At 43.7% G+C, this 11,052-nt stretch overlaps 1 protein-coding gene across 1 annotated transcript; it reads right to left on the minus strand.

The window, feature by feature from the left end:
- Nucleotides 1–505: 505 nt before the first annotated feature.
- On the minus strand, nt 506–6,711 carry LOC112251100 (proteasome subunit beta type-5). The gene is made up of 3 exons (XM_024421801.2): nt 6,435–6,711; nt 5,519–5,825; nt 506–1,100 (listed from the first exon to the last, which is right to left on the minus strand). Exons 1-3 carry the CDS (start codon nt 6,651–6,653, stop codon nt 811–813), a joined length of 816 nt encoding a protein of 271 aa, XP_024277569.1. The 5' UTR covers nt 6,654–6,711; the 3' UTR covers nt 506–810.
- Between the last annotated feature and the right edge of the window lie 4,341 nt (nt 6,712–11,052).

Here is an 11,052-nt window from a genome sequence, read left to right on the forward strand (position 1 = left end):
GCACCGGAGCGCCAAGTCTAGGTCCAAGAGGCTTCTAGACAGTTTCTACCCCCAAGCCATAAGACTCCTGAACATCTAATCAAATGACTAACGAGACTATTTGCATTGCCCACCCCACCCTCACTACTGCTACTCTTATGTATGCATAGTTACTTTAACTCTACATATTACTTCTATACCACCTGTATATAGCCATTTACTGCTGCTCTTTAATGTTAGGTTTTTTTCCCCTTTAGGTATTTTCTTAACTGCATTGTTGGTTAAGGGCTTGTAAGTAAGCATTTCACTGTAAGGTCTGCGCACGTGAAAAATAAAATGTTAATGTCTGGGCTGCATATTGAACCTGGTTAATTCCTTAAGCCTTGAAAGTGAGAGTAGCGCTATTGCTGTTTTCACATTTCCTTTGCCCTAATTCTTCATGACAATAATGGAATCGTAAATTACTGGTCTGTTCAATTCACTGTTACCAAAATAAAACAAATGTTATTAAAAAGCACACGTTAGATGAGAATGAATGAGAACATTTATTAAAAATGTTAGAGCAGTCAAAATAAAACATAAAAGTCAGCAACACCACTACATAGCAACACCCCTTTATCCCTGGCAGAGCATGGAAAATGTAGTGACAACCAGGTTACAAATATCTTTAAAGGTCATTTTCAGTCATCCAGATCCTGTGCCAAGTTTGGATGTGTGTAAACACCATTATTTTTTGATTGAATGGTCCCCAAGGCTGTCACATATCATCTACCCTCCAATACATTCTATTAACCCCTGCCCTTCTCTCACCATACATTAACCAACTCCTCTCTATGCCTTCTCTGCCTGGTACTGTTGGTGCAGCATTAGGACATCTGACTGGGACACTCTGGTCCAGCCCTCACTGTGGACGTGGTAGAGGTTGACCTGTCCTCCACTGTAGGCATCACGGTATGTGGCCTGATAGATAGCCCTGCGACCCAGATCACAGGCCTCCTCCACTGTCAGGTCCTTCTGCTTCAGACCGCTGTCCACGATGCCATATGCGTACATGGAGCCAGAGCCCACTGCAAACAGGTCCCCACACACACGGTTCCCCTCAGAGTCGACGTAGTAGAGACCTGGAAGGGGGAGAAAGTGAAATGTTAATATTTGCGAACGTTAGCCATGTGCAGTAAATCACCTGTTGGTGTCGCCGAATGGAAGAGATTGAACATGTAGAATCGTTGGGAAAAAAAAATAAATGACGGCTGCTGTACTGTGGTCTGAGGTGATAGGACGGTGTGTTTCCCTTTTTGGATTTTTGTCTTTAGTGCACTTTAATAGGAGCTTTCCCTCCCTAAGGGGAAGGATGTGCCATACATTTATAAAATCATGGGAGATATGACATTTACGCTACTGCAATATGTAAACTCAGCAAAAAAATGTCCCTTTTTCAGGACCCTGTCTTTCAAAGATTATGTAATTTTTTTATATTTTTAAATAGCTTCACAGATCTTCATTGTAAAGGGTCTAAACACTGTTTCCCAGGCTTGTTCAATAAACCATAAACAATTAATGAACATGCACCTGTGGAACGGTCCTTAAGACACTAACAGTTTACAGACGGTAGGCAATTAAGGTCAGATATGAAAACTTAGGACACTAAAGAGGCCTTTCTACTGACTCTGACAGACCACGTGTAACACCTGCACAGGATTGGTACATCCGAACATCACATCTGCGGGACAGGTACAGGATGGCAACAACTGCCCGAGTTACACCAGGAACGCACAATCCCGCCATAAGTGCTCAGACTGTCCTCAATAGGCTGAGGCTGGACCGAGGGCTAGTAGGCCTTGTAATATTCATATGTGTAAACATACTGAATTATAATAAAATGCAGTACTACAGGATATTTCCTAAAGTAGCTCTTTATTAGCTAGCTATAACTTGCATGTCCACGTATCTCCAACCATGATCAACTGCCCATGACCTAACCATCTGGGTGGTCTTAACCAATCATAGCACAGTATGATACGGCGGTAAAATGCATCCAATTATAATTCAGTATGTTTACACATGCGTGCAAAACAAGACATGGTGTCAGAGTAAAAGGTCTTAAAAGATTGAGTTCCTTCACCTCGAATGGACTGGGAGTCTACAAACGTACCCGATGCATGGCGTAAGTACAAACAGCATGTGGAGCTAATGTTCACGGGTCCTCTGAAGGAAAGAGGAGAAGAGGAAAAGTGCAGCTACCTGCTCCTCTGGATCGGTGAAACAGGGAGAGATATTTACAACACATGGACACTTACCGTGGCTGAATCAAAAGGTACTGAAAACATACTACGATCGATTTGAAGCATGTGTTGTGCCGAAGACCAATACGATTTTCGCTAGGTACAAATTCCATGAGAAAGTACAGGGAGCTAGCAAGTCTTTTGAACAGTTTGTGACTGAGCTGCATCTGCCTGAGGAGAGGAGAAAATGCCCTCAGAGCGTCTCAGAATTCTGGAACCATCGTGATGAACTATCACAGATCAACGGAATAAATATCAAATGAGAAAAATCATTATTCCTACCAGTCTCAGAGATTTTGAAAAAGATCCATGCTGGACACATGGGTGTGGAAAAGTGCAAACAGAGAGCACAGGACATTTTGTTTTGGCCCGGAATGTGCAAACAAATAGAGGACATTGTTGGTAAATACGCCATATGTCTTGAACGACACCCCTCAAACACCAAAGAGCCAATGTTACCTCACTGTATCCCAGACCGACCCTGGCAGGTCGTGGCAACCGATCTGTTCACCTGGAACAACGAGGACTGCATCGTAACAGTGGACTACTACAGCAGATACTTCGAACTCGACAAGCTTCACAGCACCACATATGCAGCCGTGATACACAAGCTGAAAGCAGCCTTTGCCAGGCATGGTATTATAGAGACTTTAATATCTGACAATGGGCCCTGTTACAAATCAAATGAGTTTGAATCCTTCACAAAAGCATGGGAGTTTACTCATGTCACCAGAAGCCCACATTACCCTCAAAGTAAAGGCCTTGCTGAAAAATCTGTGCAGATTGCTAAATCACTCATGGACGAGACCCCTATATCAGTCTCCTTGAATACCACAACACTCCAGTTGACAACTTCAAATCACCGGCCCAGCTGTTGATGAGCCATAGACTTCGCTCAACCCTTCCCAGCACCAACTGCAACCTGAGGTCGTCAGCTACAAGGAAATGCATGAAAAACGTGCACAGACAACAAAAGCGATACTACGACAGGTCAGCTAGACCACTGCCACCACTGATCGACGGAGAGTCAGTTAGCATGGCTTCTGGAAGACAGCAGTCGTCATCCAGCCAGCTGACACTGAACGTTCATATCACGCCCGCACCGCAGAAGGAGCGGTGTACCGCCGCAATCGTCGTCACCTACTGAACACAAAAGAACAACACACCGAGGAGATGAACTGTTCCCCTGAAAGAGAATGTGATGGACTAAACACACACACACAGCACAACATACACCATACTTACCTGCAACACCACAAGAGCTGTTGACTGACACAGAAGCATGCTCAGCATCATATCGCACAAGGTCAGGGAGGTCAAGCCCAGAGCTGTCCTAGACCTGTGAAATGTCAAAGGGTGTAGGCGGATCGCTGCCCTAAAAGAGTTCCAGACTGTAAACTTGTTATTGAAAGTTCACTTAATGCTTTGGCATTGTATTTGTTTGAAATGTTAAGATGTAATTTCTACTGCGAAAGCGGAGTTGCTGAGAGTCGCTTGTTTGAAAAGTAACAGTATGTTGGATCATTGTTCAGTCTGTTGATTCAGTTGGTGTAGTAGGCAATATAAATGGTTACTTGCTCTGTAGTTTGAACTCAAGGTATGTTTTCAAAAGAAACACTTAAAATATGTAAACATTTTTTTTAAGGGGGATGTAATATTGATATGTGTAAACATACTGAATTATAAATGGATGCATTTTACCGCCGTATCATACTGTGCTATGATTGGTTAACCCCACCCAGATGGTTAGGTCATGGGCAGTTGATCATGGATGGAGATACGTAGACATGCAAGTTATAACTAGCTAATAAAGAGCTGCGTTAAGAAATATCCTGTAGTACTGCTTTTTATTATTTTGTACAAAGCGTGCAAAACAAGACAGGCCTGTTGTAAGGCAGGTCCTCACCAGACATCACCGGCAACAACGTCACTTATTGGCACAAAACCACCATCGCTGGACCAGACAGGACTGGCAAAAAGTGCTCTTCACTGACGAGTCGCGGTTGTGTCTCAGGGGTGATGGTTGGATTTGCATTTATCGTCAAAGGAATGAGCGTTACACCGAGGCCTGTACTCTGGAGCAGGACTGATTTGGAGGTGTAGGGTCCATCATGGTCTGGGGTGGTGTGTCACAGCGTCATCGGACGGAGCTTGTTGTCATTGCAGGCAATCTCAACACTGCGAGTTACAGGGAAGACATCCTCCTCCCTCATGTGGTACCCTTCCTGCAGGCTCATCCTGACATGAACCTCCAGCATGACAATGCCACCAGCCACACTGCTCGTTCTGTGCGTGATTTCCTGCAAAACAGGAATGTCAGTGTTCTGCCATGGCCAGCGAAGAGCCCGGATCTTAATCCCATTGAGGACGTCCGGGACTTGTTGGATCGGAGGGTGAGGGCCATTCCCACCAGAAATGTCTGGGAACTTTCAGGTGCCTTGGTGGACGAGTGGGGTAACATCTCACAGCAAGAACTGGCAAATCTGGTGCAGTCCATGAGGAGATGCATTGCAGTACTTAATGCAGCTGGTGGCCACACCAGATACGGACTTTTTATTTTGACCCGCCTTTGTTCAGGGACACATTATTCAATTACTGTTAGTCACATGTCTGTGGAACTTCTTCAGTTTGTGTCTCAGTTGTTGAATCTTATATCCATACAAATATGTTAAGTTTGCTGAAAATAAACAGTTGACAGTGAGGACGTTTCTTTTTTTGCTGAGTTTGTGGCTCACGTGTGTAATTCAAATTCAGATCCCTAGTTGTCCAATGTTACAGTCTAAGACTGCAAGATCTGATAGAGGTTTGGGTCTAGATTCCATCCAGACCATGGAATATCCGCATTATATTGTGATTGAAATTTAAAGATGTTTGACAGAAATTGTGCGTTGGCTCAATCGGAAAATCCCTTTACATCTTCCATCCTGATGAACCTAGCCCTAGATTTATCAGGGCTGATCTTGTGTGATATATAGGCTAACCCATTCTATTATCCCTATCCAGCTTAGACTATGATGTCAGTTGGTGCACGTGTAACAGAGATAAGATCGTACTGTAATCTCACTCCACAGCTTCAAATGTCTCCACTCATGTTGCCGAATGGCTTACTTTTTGGTGGCGCAACTGGCTAGCACGTTTGCGAAGCAGAGGATCACTTGTTTGAGCCCAGTAAGAGGACATCGACAGTGAGGGAGGCTATACTGCTATTAAGCTAGAACAGTGAAGCCTGACACACACAGTTCATATCATATCCATACCTGGTCCAGTCTTGTCCCAGCCACATACCATGGTTCCCATGCTAAGGCCCATGCCTTTGTACTGGTACACCATGTTGGCCAGCAGTTTTGAGGCGGCTGCCACTGAGATGCGTTCCTTGTTGCGGAGCTCGTAGACGCGGCACTGGCGGGCCAGCAAACGCTCCCAGAAACTGCAGTCAGCTGCACCTCCAGCCATGGTGCCCAGCAGGTAGGGGTTGATCTCTATTACCTTCTTCACTGTCTGGGAGGCGATGTAGGAGCCAGCTGTGGCTCTGGAGTCCACAGCCACAATGACACCATGCTGGAACTAGGGAGAATGGATATGAGGCAGAAGACAATGGTTAGCCTTGATTATTTCAGATGTAATTGTTTAAACAAGTAGCCTATCGAGAACTAAAATGGCCATGGAGGAGCCATTTTAGTCTGATTATGTTCTCATTCAATATGTTGTTTGTGTTGTCTGTCTAAGGATGTTACTGGGGGCCCTTTCACATGGGGTTATAGGTCACTTGATGTAGGTACACAGGTGACCTGGAAGTGTTAGCTGTCACAGGTGAGAATTGCTTATGGGATGCACCTCACGTTGGTTCAGTAAGTTAATGTTTTTGCATTGGAACGCAGTAGTTAGCTATTTCATATTCAGCAATACATGGCTCAACTAAAGATCTAACTAATGTTAGCTAGGTCTAGAAAACAAAATGTACGTGGACGCGTGATGAACTTCTCTTAAACTGCGACAATGGCGTTTCACAGCGTTAGCGTTACAGTTAATTCATTGATGATACAAGCTAGCTAACTATCGTGCAAACTGTTGGCGAACTATTCTTTAACTAACTAAAGTTGGCTATGTCGTTAGCCACCGTTCGCAAGCATATTAGCTAGCTAGCTACCAAGAAAATTAGCTTAGCATACTTACTTTGAAGGCTAATGTGGTTGTGCCATGAAGGAATTCAATCTTTCTATCTGGTCCATCTCCGTTAGAGCACGAGGTGCTCAGAGCGAAAGAGAGTCGATCTCCTCCAACAGACTCCAAACCCAACTCTGCTTCATACAAACCACTGGCGAAGCCATGACGCTGGCGACCATAGTTGGAAAAATCTACTGACTCACTCTGCAACACACTAGCAAGCGCCATCTTTGAACTATGGATGATGATGATGATGACGATAGGGTAGGGCTTCTGTTGTTATCGAAGCAATTTTGAAAAAGGAAATACGTCACTGTTTTGAACATCGTTCGGGGTTTTCTCAAGATTATTTATAAATAATGCCTCGTTCAAAATCACTGGGAACTCGGAAATCTCTGAATTCCGTGCGTTCAAAACAACTGGGAATTCTGAAAAATCGAGCTCCGAATGGAAAAAATCGATTTGAACGGTCACCCAACTCTGAATTTCAACTCGGGAACTTAGACCTCTTTCTGGAGCTCCACTTTTCGACCGGAACGGATCACCGATGTCATGATTTGACTTCGTATTTTTCCGAGTTCCAAGTTGTTTTAAATGCGACACTTTATTTAACCTTTATTTAACTAGGCAAGTCAGTTAAGAACAAAGTCTTATTTACAATGATGGCCTACCAAAAGGCCTCCTGCAGGATACAAAATAAAAAATAAATACAATATAAATATAGGACAAAGCACACATCACAACAAGAGAAACATCACAACACCATATAGATGCCTAAGATAACAACATAGCAATCAAAAGCGTTGGCCAAGTCAATAAAAATAGCAGGACAATATTGCTTAGAATCAAGGGCAATGGTGACATCATTGAGGACCTTTAAGGTTGCAGTGACACATCCATAACCTGAGCGGAAACAAGATTGCATACCCGAGAGAATACTATAGACATCAAGAAAGCCAGTCAGTTGATTATTGACAAGTTTTTCCAACACTTTTGATAAACAGGACAACATAGAAATAGGCCTATAACAGTTAGGATCAGCTTAACTGTGGCTGCTTTCCAAGCAATGGGAACCTCCCCAGAAAGGAGAGACAAGTTAACACGTTTGTAGATAGGCTTGGCGATGATAGGGGCAGCAACCTTATAGAAGAAAGGGTCTAAACCATCTGACCCAGATGTTTTTTGGGGTCAAGTTTAAGGAGCTCCTTTAGCACCTCGGACTCAGTGCCTGCCAGCAGGGAGAAACTTTGTAGGTGGGCAGGGGGAAAAGAGTGAGAAGCATCAGGGATAGTCGCACTGGAAAGGGTGGGAGATGAGGAAATGTTGTACAGGCAAGGAGGCATGGCTGAGTCAAATAGGAATCCTGACTTAATGAAGTGGTGATTAAAGCGCTCAGCCTTGTGCTTCTTGTCAGTAACAACCACATCATCAACATTAAGGGACATGGGCAGCTGTCAGGAGGAGGGTTTATTCTCCAAATCTTTAGCTGTTTTCCAGAACTTCTTGGGGTTAGACACACAGAGAGAGAACTGCTTCTTAAAGTAACTAACTTTGGCCTTCCGGATAGCCTGAGTGCACTTATTTCTCATTTGCCTGAACAATAGCCAGTCAGCCTGAGTATGTGTGTGCCGAGCCTTTCACCAAATGCAATTCTTGAGGTGGAGTAACTCTGCAAGATCACGGTTGAACCAGGGGCTGAACCTGTTTTTTATTCTAATTTTCTTTATGGGGGCGTGTTTTTTAACAATACCACTGAAATATTAAAAAAGAAGGTCCAAGTGTCTTGGAAAGAGGCGATCAAGCTGATTCTATACCATTTTACAGAGGCCAGTTCATGAAGGAAGGCTTGCTCATTAAAGTTTTTTAGCAAGCTTCTATGACAAATCAGGACATGTTGTTTCACTGAGCAGCCGTTATGAACACAGGCTATAAAACAGTGATCACTAAGATCATTACAGAAAACACCAGACTGATACCTATCAGGATTATTTGTGAGGATAACATCAAGGAGAGTAGCCTTTTCTGGGTGTTTGGAGTCATACCTTGTGGGATTGTTAATAATCTGAGAAAGATTTAGGGAGTCCCATTGCTTTAGGACTTGGTCAGGTGGTTTAAGCTTGTCCCATGGTTAGGTCACCTAGCATGATAAATTCGGATTTAGTGTAAGGGGCCAGGAGAGAGCTTAGGGCAGGTAGGGTACAGGCCGGTGCTGATGGAGGACGATAGCATCCAGCAACAGTCAACAAAGAGCTATTTGAAAGTTTAATGCTTAAAACCAACAAATCAAATTGTTTGGGGAGAGACTTGGTGGAGACAACTGAGCACTGAAGTTGATCCTTGGTAAAGATTGCCACTCCCCCACCTTTGGAAGATCTGTCTTACCAAAAAAGGTTATAACCAGAAAGGTTAACATCAGTATTCAAAACACTCTTCCTTAACCACGTCTCAGTAATGACCAACACATCTGGACTGGAGCTGTGAACCCACACTTTCAATTGATCCATTTTAGGTAATACGCTTCTAGTGTTAACGTGCAGAAAACCCAGGCTTTTATGAGAGCAGAAATCAGTGAAGCAGATATCAGAGCACAAAGAGAATTGGGGCTAACAACAGTAGGTGGGCCAGGGTGTTCATGCACATTTCCAGATATCATCAACAGTAGGTGGGCCAGGGTGTACATGCACATTTCCAGATATGATCAACAGTAATACAATCAAGGCACGGCACAGGACAGGAAGAGTTCTGCAGTGCTGATTTATGACATCTGAATGTGTGTCAGATGGCAACAAGATCATATTGTACAGCAATTTCATCAGGTAACATGATTACAAAGCGAGAGGTGGTTAGAATAGGATGGGAGGCCAAAAGCCTGAGTAACCAATAGAGAGTCAGAGTCCCGAGTGTGGGAACATACATAATCTGTCCCATGGTTGGGTAAAGAAAGTTTGTAGTCAACAAAGTATGCAGGAATCATGAGGCAAATAGCAAAATAACAAAATGCATAAGAAAAAAATCAAATATATAACGAGTTGGGGCTAACCATTGTAAATTCAGTCACTCACAGCAACAGTGTGTGTGTGCTGGAGGCGAGCGAACGCTCAGGAGAGAGTGGTGAGTGTGGTGGAGGTACCTGTACCAGACAGGGGGAGACAGGCCAGGGCAGATGGTGAACAGATCACCAGGTGAAATCCAAGCAGCAGTGCAGTAGACAACAGGGGTAGGTGTCCCACCCACTTGGGAGAAGCTTTTATTTCTGGAGGCAGATTTCTTGTAGAAAATGAATGAATGGTCTTTGAACAGCAGGAGGGGGCTTCAGAGGATGCTTCAAAGACTCCTGACACTTGTTGGGCCCAAAGTCCTTCCAAGCCTGGGAGCCTTAACTCAGCATTCAGTCCCCATAAAATAAAATACAGTGCCTTGCGAAAGTATTCGGCCCCCTTGAACTTTGCGACCTTTTGCGACATTTCAGGCTTCAAACATAAAGATATAAAACTGTATTTTTTTGTGAAGAATCAACAACAAGTGGGATACAATTATGAAGTGGAACGACATTTATTGGATATTTCAAACTTTTTTAACAAATCAAAAACTGAAAAATTGGGCGTGCAAAATTATTCAGCCCCCTTAAGTTAATACTTTGTAGCGCCACCTTTTGCTGCGATTACAGCTATAAGTCGCTTGGGGTATGTCTCTATCAGTTTTGCACATCGAGAGACTGAATTTTTTCCCCATTCCTCCTTGCAAAACAGCTCGAGCTCAGTGAGGTTGGATGGAGAGCATTTGTGAACAGCAGTTTTCAGTTCTTTCCACAGATTCTTGATTGGATTCAGGTCTGGACTTGGACTTGGCCATTCTAACACCTGGATATGTTTATTTTTGAAACATTCCATTGTAGATTTTGCTTTATGTTTTGGATCATTGTCTTGTTGGAAGACAAATCTCCGTCCCAGTCTCAGGTCTTTTGCAGACTCCATCAGGTTTTCTTCCAGAATGGTCCTGTATTTGGCTCCATCCATCTTCCCATCAATTTTAACCATCTTCCCTGTCCCTGCTGAAGAAAAGCAGGCCCAAACCATGATGCTGCCACCACCATGTTTGACAGTGGGGATGGTGTGTTCAGGGTGATGAGCTGTGTTGCTTTTACGCCAAACATAACGTTTTGCATTGTTGCCAAAAAGTTCAATTTGGGTTTCATCTGACCAGAGCACCTTCTTCCACATGTTTGGTGTATCTCCCAGGTGGCTTGTGGCAAACTTTAAACAACACCTTTTATGGATATCTTTAAGAAATGGCTTTCTTCTTGCCACTCTTCCATAAAGGCCAGATTTGTGCAATATACGACTGATTGTTGTGATATGGACAGAGTCTCCCACCTCAGCTGTAGATCTCTGCAGTTCATCCAGAGTGATCATGGGCCTCTTGGCTGCATCTCTGATCAGTCTTCTCCTTGTATGAGCTGAAAGTTTAGAGGGACGGCCAGGTCTTGGTAGATTTGCAGTGGTCTGATACTCCTTCCATTTCAATATTATCGCTTGCACAGTGCTCCTTGGGATATTTAAAGCTTGGGAAATCTTTTTGTATCCAAATCCGGCTTTAAACTTCTTCACAACAGTATCTCGGACCTGCC

Source organism: Oncorhynchus tshawytscha, linkage group LG05, assembly GCF_018296145.1.
Source record: "Oncorhynchus tshawytscha isolate Ot180627B linkage group LG05, Otsh_v2.0, whole genome shotgun sequence".
NCBI classification, from domain to species: domain Eukaryota; kingdom Metazoa; phylum Chordata; class Actinopteri; order Salmoniformes; family Salmonidae; genus Oncorhynchus; species Oncorhynchus tshawytscha.

What these genes read in the sequence shown, in the direction of transcription:
- LOC112251100 (XM_024421801.2), bottom strand. Translation starts at nt 6,653, where the DNA reads ATGGCGCTTGCTAGTGTGTTGCAGAGTGAGTCAGTAGATTTTTCCAAC. An exon ending in CAACCACATTAGCCTTCAAA is followed by an intron (nt 5,826 to 6,434) that starts GTAAGTATGCTA and finishes CATTCTCCCTAG; the next exon opens with TTCCAGCATGGTGTCATTGT. An exon ending in CTGGGACAAGACTGGACCAG is followed by an intron (nt 1,101 to 5,518) that starts GTATGGATATGA and finishes TCCCCCTTCCAG; the next exon opens with GTCTCTACTACGTCGACTCT.